The sequence below is a fragment of the Pelophylax lessonae genome (genome assembly GCF_965119305.1).
Source record: "Pelophylax lessonae genome assembly, chromosome: 1".
Taxonomy (NCBI): Eukaryota; Metazoa; Chordata; class Amphibia; order Anura; family Ranidae; genus Pelophylax; species Pelophylax lessonae.
In genome coordinates, this window is record NC_138768.1 from 37,248,546 (window position 1) to 37,272,279 (window position 23,734).

General features: G+C 44.1%; 1 protein-coding gene across 14 annotated transcripts in view; it reads right to left on the bottom strand.

Moving 5' to 3' along the window:
- Positions 1 to 23,734, bottom strand: part of CELF4 (CUGBP Elav-like family member 4) — a 1,612,756-nt gene that overhangs the window by 138,562 nt on the left and 1,450,460 nt on the right. For 9 of the 14 annotated variants that reach the window (XM_082261568.1, XM_082261567.1, XM_082261559.1 and 6 more), the window contains one exon: positions 3,108 to 3,173. In XM_082261568.1, coding sequence (XP_082117694.1) covers positions 3,108 to 3,173 — 66 coding nt within the window. The remainder of the gene's footprint in view (positions 1 to 3,107; positions 3,174 to 23,734) is intronic. The other 5 variants (XM_082261569.1, XM_082261566.1, XM_082261564.1 and 2 more) reach the window with 1 other exon arrangement.

The window sequence follows — 23,734 nt, forward strand, 5'->3', positions numbered from 1 at the left end:
TGTCTGTAAATGTCAGAGTTTTGCAATGCCTCATGGGATGTGTAGTTCCGCAACAACTGGAGGAAGGTAGTTTGAGGATCCCTGCACGGTTTATATCATAGCATTACTGTTAGAAAAACTGTAGGTGTGGAACCTCTATTACCACTTGACCTCCGGAAAGGTTTTACCCCCTTCGTGACCGGGGCATTTTTCATTTTTGCTATTCAGCACTGCGCTATTTTAACTGGTATTTGCACGGTCATGCAACACTGTACCCAAATTAAAGTTATATCATTTTTTTCACATGAATGGAGCTTTCTTTTGGTGGTTTGTGATCACCACTTGGGTTTTTTATCCAATAAAATCAAATTTTTTCATACATTTAGGCCAAAATGTATTCTGCTACATGACTTTGGTAAAAAAAAAAAAAAAAATCCCACATCTAACACTATGTTTTTGAGAACATTATACTATTGGGGGCACTAGTATATATATATATATATATATATATATATATATATATATATATATATATATTCTGATTTGTGATTAAGATACTGATCCGTACAGACACTATAAAAAAAATGGAGGTGATCAGCAACTTATAGTGTGACTGTGATAGTGTGGCGGGCAATCTGGTGCTAACTGACACTGGCTGGGAGGGATACTAACTGACTAACTGGCACTGACGTCGCTAGTGACACTAATACAGCGATCAATGATAATACTGTACACAGTACTAATGACAATGGCTGGGTGACAGGAGGGCAATCATGGGGCTAAATGTGTGCTTAACAAGTGTATGCAAGTTTATGTGTGCAGCTTGTACCCACATATCTGGCTGGGTCTCTCCTTACTTAACATGGTAACTAATAGCAGGGGGAAATCCAGCCAGAAGGTCTGTGCTGTGATTGGCCACAGCCGATAAGAAGGTATACAGCCAAAATCATTGGCTGTAACCTGCTTACCAACTCATGCTGTGTCCAGTCAGCACAGATCAACAGGGGGCAAGTGGGCGCTTTTATCCACTTACGGACCGCCCACCGTGTATTTACGTCGCTATTTTGGCATTAAATACCGAGGTTCTGGCAGCAGATAGCTGCCATAACCCTGGTATTTTTTTTAAATGGCGGGCAGTCCGCTTTAACGTAAAAATGGTCCCAGTGGCAGAATTGCCGCGATATCACTTTCATGGGCGGCGGGAGAGGTGACCCCCCCCCCCCTGACGTTTTCCCCGCTTACTGGAGCCGTCGGTAGTGGGGTAAACTATCCGGTCCTCTCTCCTCCTAGGCAGGAAGTCAAGTGAGGGCAAGCTGGCCCCCACTCCACTCTATGGCCTCGGAGGACCAGAGCGACGTCATACGTCGCTTCCTCCCAACCTCCTTAAAGGGCCCATTTTTATTTTCATGATGGAAAAAAAAAAATACCTTTTTTTTTTTTTTTTTTCTTTTTAGTGTAGATGTGAGATGTGAGGTCTTTTTAACCCCGGATCTCACATTAAAGAGGACCTTTTTCTATTACAATGGATGTTTACATTCCTTGTAATAGGAAAAAAGGTGATCAAAAAAACATTTTTTAAAAGGGACAGTGTAAAAATAAAAAATAAAAGATAAAATAAATAAGAAAAGGTAAAAAAAAAATTTAAAGTGCACTGTCCCTCTGAGCTCACGCGCAGAAGCGAACGCATACGTAAGACGCGCCCACATATGTAAACGATGTTCAAACCACACATGTGAGGTATCAACGCAACTGTTAAAGGAAGAACAATAATTCTAGCCCTAGACCTCCTCTGTAACTCTAAACTGGTAACCTGTAGAATTTCTTAAAGTGTCACCTATGGAGATTTTTAAGTACCAATGTTTGTTGCCATTCCACGAGTGTGCGCAATTTTGAAGCATGACATGTTGGGTATCTATTTACTCCGCGTAACATTATCTTTCACATTATAGAAAAAAAGTGGCCTAAATTTACTGTTTTTTTTTTTAATGCGGTGAAATGTATTTTTTCCCAAAAAATTGTGTTTGAAAGACCGCTGCACAAATACTGCGTGACAAAAAATATTGCAACAACCTCCATTTTTTATACTCCAGAGTCTTTGCTAAAGAAAAATAAATATATATATATATGAAATGGGGGTGCAAAAAAAGTAATTTTATTCCAGATATAAAATTACATAATTACATAGGAATTTTCTGGAAATTTCATATGTAATTATGTAATTTTATATCTGGAATAAAATTACTTTTTGTGCAGCAACCCCCCATTTCATTTTTTTCTATATATGACCTGTAGGAAGGTCTGGTTGCTAGCAATAGCTTGCATTGCTGTAGTGCACCTCACCCTTTGGACTATATATATATATATATATATATATATATATATATAATGTGTGTGTGTGTATATATATATATATATATATATATATATATATATATGTATATGTGTGTGTGTGTGTGTATATATATATATAATGTTTGGGGGTTCTAAGTAATTTTCTAGCAAAAAATATTGATTTCAGCTTGTAAGTGTCAGAAATAGGCTTGGTCCTTAAGTGGTTAAACCAGGGGGCGGCTGACAGCAGTAAATGTACTGTTGGTGGTCGGCAAGTTTAGTTCTGGGAAGACAGGCCAGGAAGAAAGAAAGAAACAGGGCAGGAAGAAAAAAAATAGATAATTATGAGGCTATTTGGGTTTTATGTATAATGAATTTTCATGACCAATCGCTCAGTAAAAGTGCATGTACATGTGTTCTGTGCGAATGAGGCAAAAGGAAACGAATGTAAATAAGCTATATCCCATGCTGTTCAAATGTAAATGATTTATTTAAAACAGAAAATACAGCATTTGGCCACTAGAAGGAGCTAAGTGTTACAGGAAATTCCTATAATACTGCGCTCCATCTAGTGGCTAAATCTAGTATTTTTTCATTTTAATGATTTAAACAGCATAGGAAATATTCATGATTTGCCTTATTTGCACAGAACTAATGTAGATGTTTTTTTCACTGAACGGCTTGGTGAATTATTTTTATAGAAAGGCGGATCCCTTATTGCTCCCCTGGCCGGGTTCCCTTATAGACAGACATAGACGGAGTATCTATAATTATTAGGAGAAAGTGTTAATACTAACGACCTGCGTACTGCTGCACTCCAGCGTAGGCTTGCTGCAGGGGGTCTGCCGCGGTGGGGCTCTGTGCTGTGGAAACAAAGAGTAAGAAAGTATTAGTGATGAGATGGGTGGGAGTGACTGCTCAGTACAATACGGCACATCCAAAACAATCATGCTTAGAGGAGTGAGGGTTAGATAGGGATCAGTGAGCCCGTGCTTGAACGCTTGTAATCACAGCCGACCGTTCTCCCTGGAATGATCACAGAGCGCCTGTGATCCTTCTATATAAGAACACAGGTCTCTGTGGTCATTTCACAAGCCCCTCCTCCATACAGTTAGAAACACTCCCCTAGGCACACATTTAACCCTTTGATCGCCCCTGGGTTAACCCCTTCCTTGCCAGTGTCATTATTACAGTGACAGTGCATATTTTTAGCACTGATTACTGTAGTAATGTCACTGGTCCCCCCAAAAGTGTCAAAAATGTCAATTAGGGGTCCGATCTGTCCGCCGCAATGTCGCAGTCCCACTAAAAATCGCAGATCGCCGTCATTACTAGTAAAAAAAAAAAACTTGAAAAAATGACAAAAATCTTTTCCCTAGTTTGTAGACGCAATAACTTCTGCGCAAATCAATCAAAATTCGCTTATTGCGATTTTTTTACCAAAAATATGTAGCAGAATACAAATTGGCCTAAAATGTTGAAATATTTAGATTTTTAATTTTTTTTTTTGAGAATGTCATATAGCAGAATGTGAAAAATATTGTTTTTTTTTTTTTTCAGAATTGTCGCTCTTTTTTTGTTTATAGCGCAAAAAATAAAAATCGCACAGGTGATCAAATACCACCAAAAGAAAGCTCTATTTGTGGGAAAAAAAGAACATCAATTTTTTATTTGGGTACAGCGTCGCACGACCGCGCAATTGTCCGTTAAAGTAACGCTGTGTCGACTCACAAAAAATGGCCTGGTCATTAAGGGGGCAAATCCTTCTGGTCCAGAACTGGTTAAGTAAATTAACCCCATTGTCTTCTTATACTTCAAAAGACTGGAAAAACATCCTCCATATTGTAAATGGCTGAAAGTATAATTGTGTTGGATTCAACTTCTGTGTCTTATTGAAGAGTTAAGCTGCCTGTGGATAGTGCCAAGTCAGCAAGTGACAATCCCCAGTCTTTAGTAAATCAACCCCAATGACTTTCATGAGTCCCATCTCTGTGAATAACTAACCTGGGCGTTTTAAATCACAGGCAGATTTGCTGCGATTCTGCTCGCGATTTCAAAAATACCCAGCTGTGAATGACAAATCGCACAACGCATATTTTAGATGCCATTAATTTCAATGGCACCTAAAAACCCGATGGGGGTTCTGCCATGATTGTTGCATGATAAATCATGCTTCAATCGTGGCAAATCGCATCACGTGAAGCATGTCGCCCCAAAAAACAAAAATGTAAACATTTCTTTTGGGCGACATGCTTCAATCATGGCAAATCGCATCAGGTGAAGCATGTCGCCCAAAAAACAAAAATCAGAAACTTCTTTTGGGCGACATGCTTCAAAAAATGTTCAGGAGCTTTTTTTAGGCCGACATGCTTCACGCGTTGCGGTTTGCCACGATTGCAGCACGACGATCGCAGCAGAACCACCACGTTTTTTTAGGTGCCATTAAAATGAATGGCATCTGAAATGTGCGTCGTGCGATTTGTCATTACCACTTGGGTGGTTTTGAAATCGCAGGCAGAATCGCGGCAAATCTGCCCGCCATTCAAAACGCCCAAGTGTGAATGCAGTCTAAGCCCCGGTTCACACTATAGGGATGTCAGACATTGCATGTGAGTCGCACCGCATTTCTCTGCAAATCGCATGCGATGTTTGTGTGATGATACAAATTCAGACATACAGATTATATGGCTGAATTCGTATCGCATTCGGACCAAAATCGCACAGGAACCTTTTTCTGGTCCACACCAGAATCGGATCCCATGGCTTGTCACATCTATGCGATCCGATTCATGTCCGAACTGCGATATGCGAACTGATCTGGGGTTGTCGCTAACTTTGTACTGACACCCCCAGCGATTCGCATATGGCAGTGTGAACTGCCTGCAATTTGAATGCAATGGGGGAACCCGATTCATGTCCGAACTGCGATATGCGAACTGATCTGGGGGTGTCGCTAACTTTGTACTGACACCCCCAGTGATTCGCATATGGCAGTGTCAACTGCCTGCAATTTGAATGCGATGTGGGAACCCGCAGTGGATTCGCAGGGTTCCCGCATCGCATATATGTGAACCGGCACTAACTGAGGGAACATGGAGGAAACAGGAGGGGGGTGACAAAGGAACAAACTAAAAGCACATTAGTAAAGAAGGTGTAGTCACAAGAAGCCACCACTGGGTGGCAGCATACTACAGAAAAATGATAAACGAATGCAGTTTAATACAAGACAATACATGAAAATGGGGCCAAACAGGTGCTCTATAAATACCTGTAATAAATAAATAAAAAGCCCTCAACCTCAGCCAGTGCATAGCACAGTAAAGCCTTATTATACAAACACATAATTAATAATTGCATGCAAATATGTGCAGCCATAGGTAATAATTCTGCAATTTTTCACAACTATATCCCATGTGATGGCGCCAGCCAAGACGACACACCCCCCCCCCCCATTGGAAACACCCCTGCCCCCCCCCCCCTCCCCCATTGGAAACTCCGGAACAAATTACTTTTTACATGGTACGGCAATGAAAGAATCACCGTAATATTAACCCAGAAAAAGGGCAAAGGCAATTGTAACATATTGACGCAATTCTTCACACGGCGCCTGATGCCATTAGGCGCGGGGGGGGGGGGGGGACGATGGTGATTTAATATACAGGCTTGGTTTAATAACAAATAAACACTTATGGCTGGAATGATATATGGAAATTGGGAAATTGAATATCTATATATAGACCGCCGCGGTCAGGTCTTCAATGCAGAACGATAAGCAGACGTCAAGTAATTGAAAAGTTATTGGATCATCGACTACACGTGTCATCTGTGCCGAGAGGAGCTGAAATATTATTTAACGTGAAGCAGAGAAATAAATGACGACGTGTTCCAAAGGATAATTTTTTTTTGTAGTTTTTGTTTAAATTGGACCTTTCCAGAACATTTCCTGACGTGTTATACAGTATCTCACAAAAGTAAGTACACCCCTCACATTTTTGTAAATATTTTATTCTATCTTTTCATGTGACAACACTGAAGAAATGACACTTTGCTACAATGTAAAGTAGTGAGTGTACAGCTTGTATAACAGTGTAAATTTGCTGTCCCCTCAAAATAACTCAAAACACAGCCATTAAAGTCTAAGCCCATGGCAACAAAAGTGAGTACACCCCTAAGTGAAAATGTCCAAATTGGGCCCAATTAGCCATTTTCCCTTCCCAGTGTCATGTGACTCGTAATGTCCAAATTGGACCCAAAGTGTCAACATGTTGTGTGGCCAACATTATTTTCCAGCACTGCCTTAACCCTCTTGGGCATGGAGTTCACCAGAGCTTCACAGGTTGCCACTGGAGTCCTCTTCCACTCCTCCATGATGACATCACAGAGCTGGTGATTGTGAGAGACCTTGCGCTCCTCCATCTTCCGTTTCAGGATTCCCCACAGATGCTCAATAGGGTTTAGGTCTGGAGACATGCTTGGCCAGTCCATCACCTTTACCCTCAGCATCTTTAGCAAGGCAGTGGTCATCCTGGAGGTGTTTGGGGTCATTATGTTGGAATACTGCCCTGCAGCCCAGTCTCCGAAGGGAGGGGATCATGCTCTGCTTCAGTATGTCACAGCACATGTTGGCATTCATGGTTCCCTCAATGAACTGTATCTCCCCAGTGCTGGCAGCACTCATGCAGCCCCAGACCATGACACTCCCCCCACCATGCTTGACTGTAGGCAAGACACTCTTGTCTTTGTACTCCTCATCTGGTTGCCACCACACACACTTGACACCATCTGAACCAAGTAGGTTTATCTTGGTCTCATCAGACCACAGGACATGGTTCCAGTAATCCATGTCCTTAGTCTGCTTGTCTTCAGCAAACTGTTTGCGGGTTTTCTTGTGCATCATCTTTAGAAGAGACTTCCTTCTGGGACGACAGCCATGCAGGCCAATTTGATGCAGTGTGCGGCGTATGGTCTGAGCACTGACAGACTGACCCCCCCCACCCCTTCAACCTCTGCAGCAATGCTAGCAGCACTCATACGTCTATTTCACAAACACAACCTCTGGATATGACGCTGAGCACGTGTGCTCAACTTCTTTGGTGGACCATGGCGAGGCCTGTTCTGAGTGGATAAAAATGGGGATATTGCTGCGCTAAAATGTAAAGATAAAAACATACATGAATAAAAAGTCAACAGACCATATGAAAGCAGCCAGCACCTGATCTAGAATCAGAAATACCAGATCTAAATAGCAATATAGAATGGGATTGGTGCAGCGCTAACACAATTGAATCCACAGTCCATACAAATGTTCAAATGGATCAAATACAAAAGTGCAGTAAACAAAAGTTCATCAGAGAGTGCTCCAATAAAGAAGGGAAACTGTCCACCACTTCAAACTTGGAAAAAGCCCCGAGTGCAGGAACCGCCACCAAGATAATAAATGGCCTCTTACCAAATTGCAATGACCCCCATTACAAGGATCCAAGACAGCCTGTGTGATCAAATCAGTGCCCAGATCGACATGTATCGATTCCCAGTGTTCCCTCAGCAGCTCCGACCGGAACAAGTGAACATAAGGAAAAGAGGGACAACTCCAATAGTGAAGTACGTTCACAGGTTTATTCAGTAAAAGCAGAGTGGCAACTCACGTTTGCATGAAGAAATCACAGCATGTCTCGGAGCTATACTCTCAGAACCTTTGTTTCCAACCAATAAAATGGCCGCCGTGTCTCCTTGCTGGCCTCAGCACTACGAACCGCAGGCTCCTCCTCCGACCGGTTTCATCAACACGTGACCCCCTGACGAAGTCACGTGTTGACGAAACCGGTCGGAGGAGGAGCCTGCGGTTCGTCGTGCTGAGGCCAGCAAGAAGACACGGCGGCCATTTTATTGGTTGGAAACAAAGGTTCTGAGAGTATAGCTCCGAAACATGCTGTGATTTCTTCATGCAAACGTGAGTTGCCACTCTGCTTTTACTGAATAAACCTGTGAACGTACTTCACTATTGGAGTTGTCCCTCTTTTCCTTATGTTCACTTGTTCCGGTCGGAGCTGCTGAGGGAACACTGGGAATCGATACATGTCGATCTGGGCACTGATTTGATCACACAGGCTGTCTTGGATCCTTGTAATGGGGGTCATTGCAATTTGGTAAGAGGCCATTTATTATCTTGGTGGCGGTTCCTGCACTCGGGGCTTTTTCCAAGTTTGAAGTGGTGGACAGTTTCCCTTCTTTATTGGAGCACTCTCTGATGAACTTTTGTTTACTGCACTTTTGTATTTGATCCATTTGAACATTTGTATGGACTGTGGATTCAATTGTGTTAGCGCTGCACCAATCCCTGTTCTGAGTGGAACCTGTCCTGTTAAACCGCTGTATGGTCTTGGCCACCGTGCTGCAGCTCAGTTTCAGGGTCTTGGCAATCTTCTTATAGTCTAGGCCATCTTTATGTAGAGCAACAATTCTTTTTTCAGATCCTCAGAGAGTTCTTTGCCACGAGGTGCCATGTTGAACTTCCAGTGACCAGTATGAGAGAGTGAGAGCGATAACACCAAATTTAACACACCTGCTCCCCATTCACACCTGACACATTGTAACACTAATGAGTCACATGACACCAGGGAGGGAAAATGGCTAATTGGGCCCAATTTGGACATTTTCACTTAGGGGTGCACTCACTTTTGTTGCCAGCGGTTTAGACATTAATGGCTGTGTGTTGAGTTATTTAGAGGGGGCAGCAAATTTACACTGTTATACAAGCTGTACACTCACTACTTTACATTGTAGCAAAGTGTCATTTCTTCAGTGTTGTCACATGAAAAGATAGAATAAAATATTTATAAAAATGTGAGGGGTGTACTTACTTTTGTGAGATACTGTATAATACAAATTTTTCTGAAAAGCTCCACCTTTTAACATTAAAAATCCACCTGGTGACTTTGCCTAGGCTGAGGTGATGTCATTGCTCTGCTGCAGGCAGAAGGAGGCATTTCCTCATTCTCCTTTGCCCCCCTGATCGCACTGCAACATTGTGACTTTATAGTTAGTCGCACGTTTACAGAGAATTATGGAGAATGGCTCAGATAGGGATACAGCCATGGTACAACATATTCATACACATGAATGTGTTGTGAGGATGTAGGGTTATACTAAAAAGTTTATGGGTCCAAAGATATCCATGGCAGCTCCTCAATGGGACTGAAGTAAACTCTGCAATATATAAAGGAAACAGTAGAGGGCGCCAACTTAGTGCCTTGTAAAGCAAACAGCAGAGGGCACCAACTAAGTGCACCACATATTAAAAAAAGCACTAAAAATCACAAGTGACAACTCACAGGATAAATAAGGATAAGAGCACATAATCCCCCCAGTGTGGTTTGCTGTTGGACCTCAGTGGGTATTCAGGAGCCAGGCAGCAAATGCTACTGTCAGGTTCTGTAGAACCAAAACAGGAAATGCTGGAGCCACCCAGTTACGTCACGTAGCCACATAGGCCATGCTGTGCTCCCAGGTGTGATGTCGCAGTCTATGCACTTCATCTCCAGGATTTCCAGTTTTGTTTCTGGTGTCCTACACTGCTCCTAGCAGGGGCATCTGCTTCCTGGCTCCTGAAGACACACTGAGACTCAACAGCAAACCCCAGTCGGTGGATTACATGCTCTTATCCTTACGCATCTTGTGAGTTTCTACTTTTTACATGTTTTTCTTATATACTGCACTTAGTTGGCGTCCTCTGCTATTTTCTTTACAAGGTTAGAGGCAGCCGCAGGGGCTGATCTGTGTCAAGCATGACTAAGTCATCTCTGAGCCATTGCTCCCTCTTTTTACTCAGAGATGGAGATGAATTGATTTACTGGTGAATGCTCTGGTTTAGCTGGTGAGTATCTAAGGAGCTCATCATCGGCGTGCGCTGCCTATTGCATTAGGGTGTGCACCCCAAAGCTCAAACACACACGCCTTTCTCTGCAGTCTCAGCTGCACAGGGCAGTAAATGAATGAATGGAAAGTGATCTGTGCTGAGTGGCTTCCTGTTCATTCACAAACTGAAGCATAGTAAACATAGTTTACTATGCTTCAGTTATGAATGAGCACAGTAAGTGAGTGTGTTTACTGTGTTCATTTAGAAAAGGAAGGGGCCGGTTTATTACATATTTACTAGCCCCTTCCCCCACTCTCCATTATCAGAAGAGAAGGTAAGCCAGCAGCACTGTGGAGCAGGGGGCCATCAAGAGGGTATAATCCCGAGCAGTAAGGGGATTCAACACCGCACGTGGGGATTAAGGTGTGCCCAGGCACCCCTGGCACGCCCCCTTTGCATGCCTAAGGAGCGCATAGATATCTAGTGACCAGCTATCAGAATTTAGTCATTTCTGAGTCCGGATTCTGATGTTAGGGGGGGGGGAGGGGGAAGCCAGCAACACTGTGGAGTGGGGGGCCAACAAGAGGGTGGAAACCCAGGCAGTAGAGGGAATTAGCACTGCACGTGGTGATTAAGGCGTGCCCAGGCACACCTGGCACCCCTGCCTGTGCCGGCCTATGGAGCTCATATATATCCAGTGACCAGCTATCAGAGTTTAGTCATTTTGGAATCTGGATTCTGGTGTTGGGAGGGGGAGTGATGGGAAAGGGGGGAAACCAGCAGCGCTGTGGAGCGGGGGGCGAACAAGAGGGTGGAAACCTGGCCAGTAGGGGGATTCAGCACTGCACATGGTGATTAAGGTGTGCCCAGGCACACCTGGCACACCCCCTGTGCATGCCTATGGAGCTCATAGATATCTAGTGACCAGCTATCAGAATTTAGTAATTTCTGGGTCCAGATTCTGGTGTTGGGGGGGGGGGGGCAGGTTCTGGTGTTGCTTTTGGCAGCATTGACAACATTGTCATTTACAGTGACGGGTGACAGTGTTTAATACTAATTGGGTGCCCTTGAGTACCTGCTTTTTCTGGGAGCTTTCCTCCTACCTTTTTTTTTATCTATTGCCTGTATTGGGTATGCTGACCCATACCTGATTTGGTGTGGTAGTGGACTAATTACTATTACCTTTTTTTTCCTATTTTGGTGCCACCACTTTTTGTTTTTTTCCTATATACTACACTTAGTTGGCACCCTTTGCTGTTTTCTTTCCAAGGTCAAAATCTGCAGCAGGGGCTGATCTGTGTCAGGCATGACTAAGTCATTCTCTGAGCCTGCAACTCAGTTCAAGAAGTAGATGGTGACTCTGGACGACGCATGAACGTATGGTCATATTAGGTCAGTGATGTCCCTTTGTGAACATGAAGCTGTGGGGCGCTTGCAGCTCACTGACAGCTGCCTTCCAGTTTCAACTAAATGTGGGTTCGGACCAAACCCGGAGCCGAACCCAAACTCATCCCTCCTAAAGACACACTGCAGGAGACAGTCCACCGCAAATTGCTTTTCACGTGGGGGGTTCTTTACTGTTAGGGCTACAAGGTTGTGGAATTCTCTACCACAAGAGGTGGTTTCTGCGGGAAGTATGGCTACTTTCAAAAGACTTGGACGTACATCTCAAGGATTCAACCGCATCTGGAGTATTCTGTCCAGTTCTGGTCGCCGGTCCTCAGGAAGGATGTGTTGGAGCTGGAGAGAGTCCAGAGAAGGGCAACTAAACTAATTAGGGGATTGGAGGACCTTAATTATGAAGAACGTCTGCAATCGCTTGATTTATTCTCCCTGGAGAAGAGACGCCTGAGGGGGGACATGATAGCAATTTTTAAATATCTCAATGGGGATCTCAGCTTGGAAAAAAAACTGTTCAGTCAAAGGGATTGCATGAGGACTCGAGGGCATACAATGCGGTTAGAAGAGAAGCGTTTTAACCTCAGGCAACGTGGGGGGTTCTTTACTGTTAGGGCTACAAGATTGTGGAATTCTCTACCACAAGAGGTGGTTTCTGCGGGAGGTATGGTGACTTTCAAAAGACTTGGACGTACATCTCAAGAATCAGAACATTCAGGGGTATGTGAGATGATTACAGCCACACACACCTACACAGGTTGAACTGGATGGACTATTGTCTTTATTCAACCTCACCTACTATGTAACTATGTAACTAACTAGAGGGCGGTAAGCATTACCAGCAGTGTGAAAGAGCCCTAAGACTTGGCACACCTTCGGTTTTTAATGCACCTCAAAGGAATTTTGCTGATTTCAATGGAAAGTTCAGCTGGGCTTTACCCTCAAGCTGGCTGTGTTGACCAAAGAGTAGCCAACTTCCACTTAACAGGACAAATGCCAAGCATTAGTAACTGAGACTTAATAGCCAGTGGAGTAGAGGTTCTAATTTACATACACTGAATAATACAAAATTTCCTTAATTTCTCCAAGGAACGCAGAACACCGGTGCTAAAGAGCATCGATCGAGCAAGAGGAAAAAAAAAAAATAAAAAAAATCTAGAGAGCGCAGAGGAGTCCCTGACCGACTCGGCCGGCTTCAAGGACGAGATGTAGGTCAACCTAGCCTCCGATTCTGCCAGACGTAATATATTCCTTTGTGACATTCACTTTAACAAGCTCTATATTTTCGCCCCGGACGGGAGATGTTTCTAGGAAAGAACATGTACGGACAGATTTACATGGAATTTTTATACAATGTCTCTGTTTATAGGTCAAATAAATGTGTACACGGGGCTGGAGCCATCTGCATTGTTATATGTGACTTTCAGAGCTCAGAGCCTTGGCAAGGTCAACGTGTCGGCAATAAAACGGGAAAGTGAGACAGCTTAGCTTCTTCAATCCAATTTAAGTCTTCCTCAAAGGACTTAATCTAAATCCGCCATCATATCATTTCATGCAACAAGCTTGTGACGAGCCTTACAAAATTTATGTAGATTAAAATTCATGGGTGCCATAGCGCGCGGTCCGTATTATTAAGATTGATTAGGAGAGCTGATGGCGTGATTAAAAGAGCCCGGCGTTTACTGTTGTAATTAATTAGGCATTCACACACAACAATAACCAAAAGGATATGCTGATCAACGTGGAAGTGGTGAGAGGTCCGAGATTTAATGCCGCCATTTAATGGCATGCAAAGCCAAAAGCTCTTCCGCGAGTCATCTCAACGAGAGGACACGCCATATCCATATAAACTGTCGTTTCGTGATGGTCACCTTCGCATCTAATGGCCTTGGTTTGTCATTACAGAACCATCGTATGACACGCCTGTTTTTTGTATCATCGGGGAAACTCAACTTTTTTTTAAGAACTTATTGGGCTCCATCTATCTAATTGTCAGGGCAGAGAACTGTAGAAGGCAAAAACAAAATCCTCGGCACTCAGCCCTAGGCAGGAAAATGGACCTAGTTAAAAGAATAGATGGACAAAATGGGAAGAGTTTAGTAGAGGAAGATGGACAATGGAAGGGGATGTAAAATATATACAAAACGCAAAAGTTCCCCGTATATCAGCTTGCACAAAGAACACACATTGGTCAACGAGCATTGCCCCTTGACAGTCATCACCTGACGAATCAGTGCTGTCAAATTGTCGGACCATTCTGCTTGCCTATATATCTTTAGTTGATATCTGACAGCAACATCTGTTGGTGTTCCTCTGCCTAATGAATGATGTGGTGGGCCTACGTGAATCTTCTACAAATCTTCAAAGAACTTTCAGTGAATGTGAATTTAACAAAAAGATAAACTAAAGCAGTGGTCTTCAAACTGTGGCTCTCGGGCCAGGCGTGGGCTTTTGCTTGCCTTTATCTGGCCCTTGGGGCACCATGTCATTCAATGACACAAATGATGGGGCACCATTCCTCCCACAGACACCAATGATGGGATACCATTCCTCCCACAGACACCAATGATGGGGCACCATTTCTCCCACAGACACCAATGATGGGGCATCATTCCTCCAATAGACACCACCGATGGGGCACCATTTTTCCCACTGACACCAACGATGGAACACCATTCTTCCCACAGACACCAACAATGGGGCACCATTTCTCCCACAGACACCAGTGATGGAGCACCATTCCTCCCACAGACACCAATGATGGGATACCATTTCTCCCACAGACACCAATGATGGGGCACCATTTCTCACACAGACACCAATTATGGGGCACTATTCCTCCCACAGACACCAATGATGGAATACCATTCCTCCCACAGACACCAATGATGGAATACCATTCTTCCCACAGACACCAATGATAGGATACCATTTCTCCCACAGACACCAATGATGGGGCACCATTCCTCCAACAGACACCACCGATGGGGCACCATTTCTCCCACAGACACCAATGATGGGGCACCATTTCTCCCACAGACACCAATGATGGGGCATCATTCCTCCCACAGACACCAATGATGGGGCATCATTCCTCCCACAGGCACCAACTTTGGAGCACTATTTCTCCCACAGTCACCAACGATGGAGCACCATTCTTCACACAGACACCAATGATGGGGCACCATTCCTTCTACAGACACCAATGATGGGGCACCATTCCTCCCACAGACACCAACAATAGGGCAAAACCAATGAAGGGACACTGTTTATGCTCACTGACTCCAGGGCGTTCTCTAATCCTACTGGCCACTGGACCCCCCTAAAGACTCAAGAAGAGTAAACTGGCTCTTTGTTCAGAAAGTTTGGAGACCCCTGATCTATAGAAAGTCACTTAATTAGCCAGCTCAGATTAAAGATTGTATCTAGTTTTTTTCGGGGCATGTCAAGTTTAGCAAATGTTATGGAAGCCAGCGTTAATGTGAACAGGGGAACCCATGGACACGTTAAAGGATGAATGTCCTGGTTAATATCACTAATAGTGGAACTTTATAAAAAAGAAAATGATTTATAGATGAACATACTGTGAATCACCAGCTAATCTGACACACATAAATAGACCTGCCATGAAGCCTGGAGAGACTGTGCTGGAGATTTTTGTAGGGTCAGAAAAAAAATGATAAAACGGGCTAAATTCTTTAGACCATTTGGTCAATTTAATCCCTAGTAACTGGCACCAGCAGATACATGGAGCAGTCCATCAGCTAGGTTGGGCTTTTTTGGCCAAATTATATTGTCCCCTCTTTCTGAAGCTGGTGATATCCAAGTACTTTCCTCCACTAAATGAACTTGTGTCCTTGGGCTATAGGAACATGCCTGTTCATGGAACAATCTTGTAATTATACCATTGACCTGTGGCTTGATCTAAAACTTTTTCTTTGGTTTCTCGTTTCCTCAAATGTCAAGCACTGTGGATTACCCCTACCTTTGCCTGTCCCTAAACATCCTTGGATGCACATCTATGGTAACTTGTCTTCACCTACCAATGTGATCCACTCTGTCTCTACACCTGCCAATATGGTCCAGTCTGTCTGTGCATCTGCTGATGCGGTCCAGTCTGTCTCTACACCTGCTATCCAGCCTGATGTTACTGGTTCTCTGTCTACTGTCCAGTTTGGCTCCATAGACTTTCTGTCTGCTAAGTGCTAACCGAACTGACCTCGCTGATCCCCTGACCATTGCCCAGCTTGATGGTTCTGTGCCTGATGTTCAGCTTATCTCTCATGGTTTGGTGCCCAATGTCCAGCCTGCCTCAAAGTGTCCGGGGGCCCCTCCTTGGGGGGGGGGGGGGGGGGGGTTAATGTCAGGAGCATGTAAGTGCTTCTGCTCCTTTATAGCTGCTGATCTCATTCCAGCATTTTGGTTTTGGCTGTGATGCATTCTCCCTGTCTGTCTGTCCAACTACAAGGTGATTAATGTAGTCAGTCTCAGGGTGGAGACTAAACCTGATTTAAGCCATCCAAGCCTGCAGTCTCATAATTGTGATCGCATCTGTAACACGTGCTTCAGACTCCCTGTTTGTCTGCTCTGCTGTTTAAATTACTGTTTTATGACCTTTAGATTAGAATTTGGACTATTCTCTGAACTCTGCCTGCCTTTTTGATTACGGATTGACCCTGACTATTCTGAACCTTGTCTGCCTTGTACCTGGACTATCATTGAACCACTCTGCCTGTCTGCTAACCACAAGTGCCTGTTTGCTTTGCTCGGTTTGCACCTGCCCCGGTGTGGTGGCCAGGCACTATAGCACTGTGTATAAGACCTAGGGGGCAATTGAGTACCGGCAACCCTGCTTGCCCTATGGGAAAAGGGTATGCTTTAGTTGAAGAACACTGAAGCTAGCTATAGTACCTGACCACCTGCATTAGGGGTAAGCATGACAATCACTGCCTATGTTGATGGCCTATGTATTGAGTATGTACCTTGGTTCATGAAGACCGCATCTTACTTAGTTGAAGAAGGTGGGCTCTATTCTACTGGTCATTCTCTCTATTATTAGTGTATACTGTTGGTTCTGCCAATACATTACCTCTACATATGTGTGGACTACTCCTTTCTGCCACTTTCCTGGTTGGTTATGCCCAGAATCTGCCTCTAAATATGTGGGGACCACCACTAAGTCCCCACAAAACAATGCCTTTTTTTGAGCTACTTTGCAATAAGGTTGATGAGTTGGCATTACTGTTAAAGTGAACCAGGACAGTAATTTAGGAGATATTACTGCTGCCTCAGGGCTGTCATACTGATGCTTCCTTCACTTCTGGTGGAGTCACTGACCTGGCAGAAATATGTGTAGCCCAACCCGCAGGGGCTGCTGGCAACTGGTTCCCATACTCCTGCATAATAAGGCAACACGCATTCTCCGCTTGCATCCAAACCAAAGAGGTTAGTCCTTTGGCTTTGGTTTTTAGGTGTTATGTTTTATTAGGGGTAACAACTTGGATGGGTGAAGGGATTTATGGGATGCCCAACTTGAATCAAGAACAACGACAGGGGACAACTTCCTTCCTCTGTACAAAAAGATCCCAGACTGATTTCTCTCTTTTCTTTCACACAGACCTTAGTGGATTTAGAAGCAAAAGTCCATTAGAGTCTAGGACAGTGATGGCGAACCTTGGCACCCCAGATGTTTTGGAACTACATTTCCCATAATGCTCAACTACACTGCAGTGTGCATCAGCATCATGGGAAATGTAGTTCCAAAACACCTGGGGTGCCAAGGTTCACCATCACTGGTCTAGGAGCTCCCAGCTCCTCTTGGAAACAGCACAAAAACTACTGCATGCAGGAGTGTATCTTCTCCTTATGTAGCACAGCACTGTCCTTTTGGAAAATTTGCTACATGTGGCAGTCTCTCCCCTTTGAATGTTCCTGGATGTGCTGATGTACTCACACTGTCCTACTTGCTCCAACCGCTTTTAAGGCAGGATTCCATGTCAAACCTCTCTGCTGAATGGGTCCCCCTGAGCCAGTCTGAGCCTAGCCTGAAGGGAGGGTCTCCCTTAGACCAAGGATACCCCTCCTAGGCCACTGACCGTCTCCTCTGCACTCCATCTTCCACCCAACTACCTTGCTGGCATGACTCATCCATATTTAAGGGCTGGCTCAGCAACCCTGTCAGGCCCCCTGCCAGGGGAATGGCCAAGCTCCCCTTATTATGCAGATCATCCCTCCTGGCCTCCGCTCTCTAGCTTCTAAAAATTTCTACAAACTTCCAGAACCAGGGGGAGGCACCAGAGACCAGCTTGTATGAGTCATTCAGCCCTGACCTGCAATTAACCGTGACCCAGGTTCCAGACTCACACTTACCATGAGTCAAACATTTACACTTAACTTAAACACTAACATACTAGAGGATGCTACATATGGTATTCTATATGTCAATCCCGAAAGCTTCCCATGAAAGGAAACATTTCCAACTGGGCTGAATTACGTCACAGAATTGCACTCCCAGGACCGGCATTAATTGTATAAGGGGAAACCATAATATGGGGACTTTTTAACATAAATTTTTGCAGAGGAGCACCTGTGCCAAAACACCAAGAAATATCCATAGCTGACGCTTAGTGGCAAGCCTGCAACTGCTATAATAAATACATTATAGCGCCTCCTATCTCTTCTATACGTACATTTTATCCATTGAAGTGGTATTTCTGAAAAAAAAAAAAAAAAAACATAAAAAATAAAATGTATTAAAAAGATGATTTTAAAAAGAATCAGTTACTTTGCCATGAATTGGAAAAATTACAGAGTCTACTGAAAGCTGACCCGACCTATTTATACTCACCTTTGCTGCTTTGTTGCTCTAGGAAAATATCGGAAAGCTTCAGGTATGGGGACTTCTTCAATATGCAATATCTGGCCAATGTTATTTTCCATTAAAATCCTCCTCCTTACACATCCCTGAGACTGCTGGTGGGTGCCGCCATCTTGGATGTGATATCAGCAGCCCTAGTAGACTTAAGTGACACTTTATAGCATTCCTCTTCACTACCTCTGCTGCTACGCTTTAGGTCTGCTGCTACGCTTTAGGCTGCTAGGTTTGTTAGGGTAGTGAGGGGGAGTGGAGCTGGGCCAGCACAGATGGTAATTAGACACATATTCAGAGGCACGTTACAAGGGAATAAATCTAATTTATGAAAAGGGAAGAAAACGGCAAGGAAGCATTGGAAATACTTGATTTTCCTGTGTTTTTACCTGCAGTTCTTTATGCTGGTGACAGGGCCTCTTTAAAACCAAAGTTACAATCAATATACAGTACACTATATTACCAAAAGTATTGGGACACCTGCCTTTACATCCCAGTCTTTGTCAGCAGGGTTTAATATTGAGTTGGCCCACCATTTGCAGCTATAACAGCTTCAGCTCTTCTGGGAAGGCTGTCCACAAGGTTTAGGAGTGTGTCTATGGGAATGTTTGACCATTCTTCCAGAAGTGCATTTTTGAGGTTAGGCACTGATGTGGATGAGAAGGCCTGGCTCACACTCTCCGCTTTAATTATTCCCAAAGGTGTTCTATCAGGTCAGGACTCTGTGCAGGCCAGTCAAGTTCCTCCACCGCAAACTCGCTCATCCATGTCTTTATGGACCTCGCTTTGTGCACTGGTGTGCAGTCATGTTGGAACAGGAAGGGACCGTCCCCAAACCGTTCCCTCAAAGTCTAGAGCATGAAATTGTCCAAAATGTCTTGGTATGCTGACGCCTTTAGAGTTCCCATCACTGGAACTAAGGGGCCAAGTCCAAACCCTGAAAAACAACCTCACACCATAATCCCCCCTCCACCAAATGATTTGGACTGGTGCACTAAGTAAGGTCCATAAAGACATGGATGAGTGAGTTTGGGGTGAAGGAACTTGACTGGTCTGCATAGAGTCCTGGCCTCAACCCGATAGAACACCTTTGGGACGAATTAGAGTGGAGACTCATAACCTCACAAATGCGCTTCTGGAAGAATGGTCAAACATTCCCATAGACACACTCCTAAACCTTGTGGACAGCCTTCCCAGAAGAGTTGAAGATGTTATAGCTGCAAAGGGTGGACCAACTCAATATTGAACCCTACGGACTAAGACTGGGATGCCATTAAGGTTCATGTGCGTGTAAAGGCAGGCGTCCCAATACTTTTGGTAATATAGTGTATATCAAGTTTACAAAAAAAATGCTGCTTGTTGTTATTTCTTAGTGTGTTTTACATAGAGATAAACTGTACCATTTGTAAGATGCTTCAAATCCTTTATAAATAAGATGGAATTATGGTTGTGACCTGTCCCGGTTTGCCAGGGACAGTCCCCGCTTTGACAGGTCTGTCCCTGCCAAACAAACACCCACAGCAATACCCCTTATCTGGAAATTCAGCTTACAATGTCTTAACCCGTATAAGACTGCAGCCACTGGACCAGCTTATTATTACTAATAATGTGATTGATTGGCTAACTGAATGGACTGCAGTGCAAGAAATTCAAGGCACGCTGGCCTCATCTTCAGGCAATTCACTTCAATCTTTGAACTTAGCTAATAAATGGTATCTCCCTACATCCAAACGTCTGCATTTGGTGATGGCTAACACAATACAACACTCACTGTGACCTGTTATAACCTTCTTGGAGCGCCACTGTAAGTGGCAATAGAGCTGCTCAGGTGATCCCTACTTGGAGATACTTGGATCAAAATGCTCATCCAAAAAGTACAGTATGAAGGCGTCACACACCGACAGCTCAGTTCACATTAAACTGTGAAGAGCAACCTCAGACTCAGCTCTTCCAAATACAATGCGTCCAGATGCGTTTCGTCCCTATATGACTAAGCCCCAGGGGCGGAGTGAGATACATCAGGGGGCGTGGTCTTAGCAGGAGCTGTGGCAGAGACCACTCTTCACAGTTTAATACACACTGAGCTGTCAGTGTGTGGTGCTTTCATACCGCACACGATGGTACAACACTCTACTGCTACGTCATTATTAGTGGTAATGTTATCATCATCAGTCATAATAACCACATTCTCTAATTAGTTATTTGGTATGGTTGCCAATGGTCCCCGTTTGCCAGAGACAGTCCCCCATTTTGAGAGGTCTGTTTCAAGCAAACAAACATCCATGGCAGTGTTCCCAGCAGGGTAGTCCTGGCCAGTTGTGCTTTGATGGCCATCATTTCTTGGGTTGGCCTTCCTATCCACTGAAGATATAAAGGGCATGGGGCCACACATGCACTACTCCAATATGGTGCTACAGCTGCAGCTTCCCCACACCAAATAGTCATGAAACAAGGTTTGAATTGGACAGGAGAAATGTCCAGGAAAGGGAGAGGGCCAGGGACTAACCTATGGGACACCATGTCTGGGAAGCAAGAGCCATTTTGACTCAGCTTAATGATGATGAGGGTCCAACCACAGCCCAGCAGCCAGGGATTGTAATATACTTTGTTTTTTTTTTTTTTTGTACATTTAGTTTGTTCTAAGCAAGGTATATACATATTAAAACTGTTGGTATTATACAGTATGAAACAATAATAATAATAATAATAATAATAATAATATGACTGTGGCTTAGTGGTTAGCACCTCTGCCTGGCAGTACTAGAGTCAGGGGAGGACTGGCAATGGGGGTAGGGTGGCAATTGCCCCCCGGGCCGCGCTGAAAAGTGGTAAAAACTAGTAAAAATGTAGTAAACTCAGGGCTGGATTAATGTAGGGGCCAGACACTGTATACAGCTGTCAGTCCAAAACCAGGTGGGCACGGATGGTGAGCTGATTCCATGGTTCAATGGGCCACTTGACTGGATTTGCCCCCCAGGCCTAAGGCTGCCAGCCCTCCCCTGACTAGAGTCATTGGATTGAATCCCAACCACGGCACTACCTGCCTGGAGTGTGCATGTTCTCCCTGGCTCCTGTCTAAATTTGCCCTAGTTTATGTATGAATGTGAGTTAGGATCTTTTTTTTGTAAGCTCCTTGAGGGCAGGGACTGTTGTGAATGTGAAATATATATGTACAGCACTGCAGAAATTGTTGGCGCTATATAAGTAATTCAAATAAATAAATACAAATAATAATTTGCAGAGGGTTACGAGTATGGTTCTTTCCATAGGTGTGCCAGGTGTGCCTGGGCACAACCCTAATAACCCATAGGCCCCACTGCCCTACTGACACCATCAATGCTTTTAAAAAATATTATTAAATGTTTGTTTACATTTTTCTGTAAGGCTGGCCATAACATTTTCAATTTTCTTGTACAATTTTCCTTTAGATTTACCTTAAACTATGTAGTGCAAGGGCCTGCCTAATTGGATACCATTGAAAGTTGTTTAGTTTTTACCTAATTTTATATTATATAAGAAAATTGAACATGTATGGCCGGCCTAAGGGTCCTTTCACACGGGCGTTCCGGTCAGATCCAGCCCTATGGAGCAGCGGATGTCAGCGGTGATATCCGCATCCGATCCTGTCCGTGAAATCCGGATGGATGGAAACCCTATTTTCCATCTGTCCAAGGGATCGGATCGGATGGGATGGGATGAGAGCGGACAGGCGATTCCTCATAGAGAGCAGCGGGGCTCTGAGACCTCCCTCTCCGCACACAGTGCGGAGATGGAGCTGTCTGTCCTCTGATCCCCGCTGAGCAGAGCACGGTCCGTGTGAAAGGGACCTAAGAGTGCATGTCTGTTTGTGTATTTATACAGTATATACAGTATGTGTATATATATATATATATATATATATATATATATATATATATATATATATATATATATATATATATATACAGTATCTCACAAAAGTTAGTACACCCCTCACATTTTTGTAAATATTTTATTCTATCTTTTTATGTGACAACACTGAAGAAATGACGCTTTGCTACAATGTAAAGTAGTGAGTGTACAGCTTATATAACAGTGTAAATTTGCTGTCCCCTCAAAATAACTCAACACACAGCCATTAACGTCTAAACCGCTGGCAACAAAAGTGAGTACACCCCTAAGTGAAAATATCCAAATTGGGCCCAAAGTGTCAATATTTTGTGTGGCCACCATTATTTTCCAGCACTGCCTTAACCCTCTTGGGCATGGAGTTCACCAGAGCTTCACAGGTTGCCACTGGAGTCCTCTTCCACCCCTCCATGATGACATCACGGAGCTGGTGGATGTTAGAGACTTTGCGCTCCTCCACCTTCCGTTTGAGGATGTCCCACAGATGCTCAATAGGGTTTAGGTTTGAAGACATGCTTGGCCAGTCCATCACCTTTACGCTCAGCTTCTTTAGCAAGGCAGTGGTCATCTTTGAGGTGTGTTCGGGGTCGTTATGTTGGAATACTGCCCTGCGGCCCAGTCTCTGAAGGGAGGGGGTCATGCTCTGCTTCAGTATGTCACAGTACATGTTGGCACCACCATGCTTGACTGTAGCTAAGACACACTTGTCTTTGTACTCCTCACCTGGTTGCCGCCACACACACTTGACACCATCTGAGCCAAATAAGTTTATCTTGGTCTCATCAGACCACAGGACATGGTTCCAGTAATCCATGTCCTTAGTCTGCTTGTCTTCAGCAAACTGTTTGCAGGCTTTTTTGTACATCCTCTTTGGAAGAGGCTTCCCTCTGGGATGACAGCCATGGAGACCAGTTTGATGCAGTGTGCAGCGTATGGTCTGAGCACTGACAGGCTGACCCCCCCCCCCCCAACCCCTTCAACCTCTGCAGCAATGCTGGCAGCACTCATACATCTATTTCCCAATGACAACCTCTGCATAGGACGCTGAGCACGTGCACTCAACTTCTTTGGTCGACCATGGCGAGGCCTGTTCTGAGTGGAACCTGTCCTGTTAAACCGCTGTATGGTCTTGGCCACCATGCTGCAGCTCAGTTTCAGGGTCTTGGTAATCTTCTTATAGCCTAGGCCATCTTTATGTAGAGCAACAATTCTTTTTTTCAGATCCTCAGAGAGTTCTTTGCCATGAGGTGCCATGTTGAACTTCCAGTGACCAATATGAGAGAGTGAGAGCGATAACACCAAATTTAACACACCTGCTCCCCATTCACACCTGAGACCTTGTAACACTAACGAGTCACATGACACCGGGAGAGAAAATAGCATATTGGGCTCAATTTGGACATTTTTTATTTTGG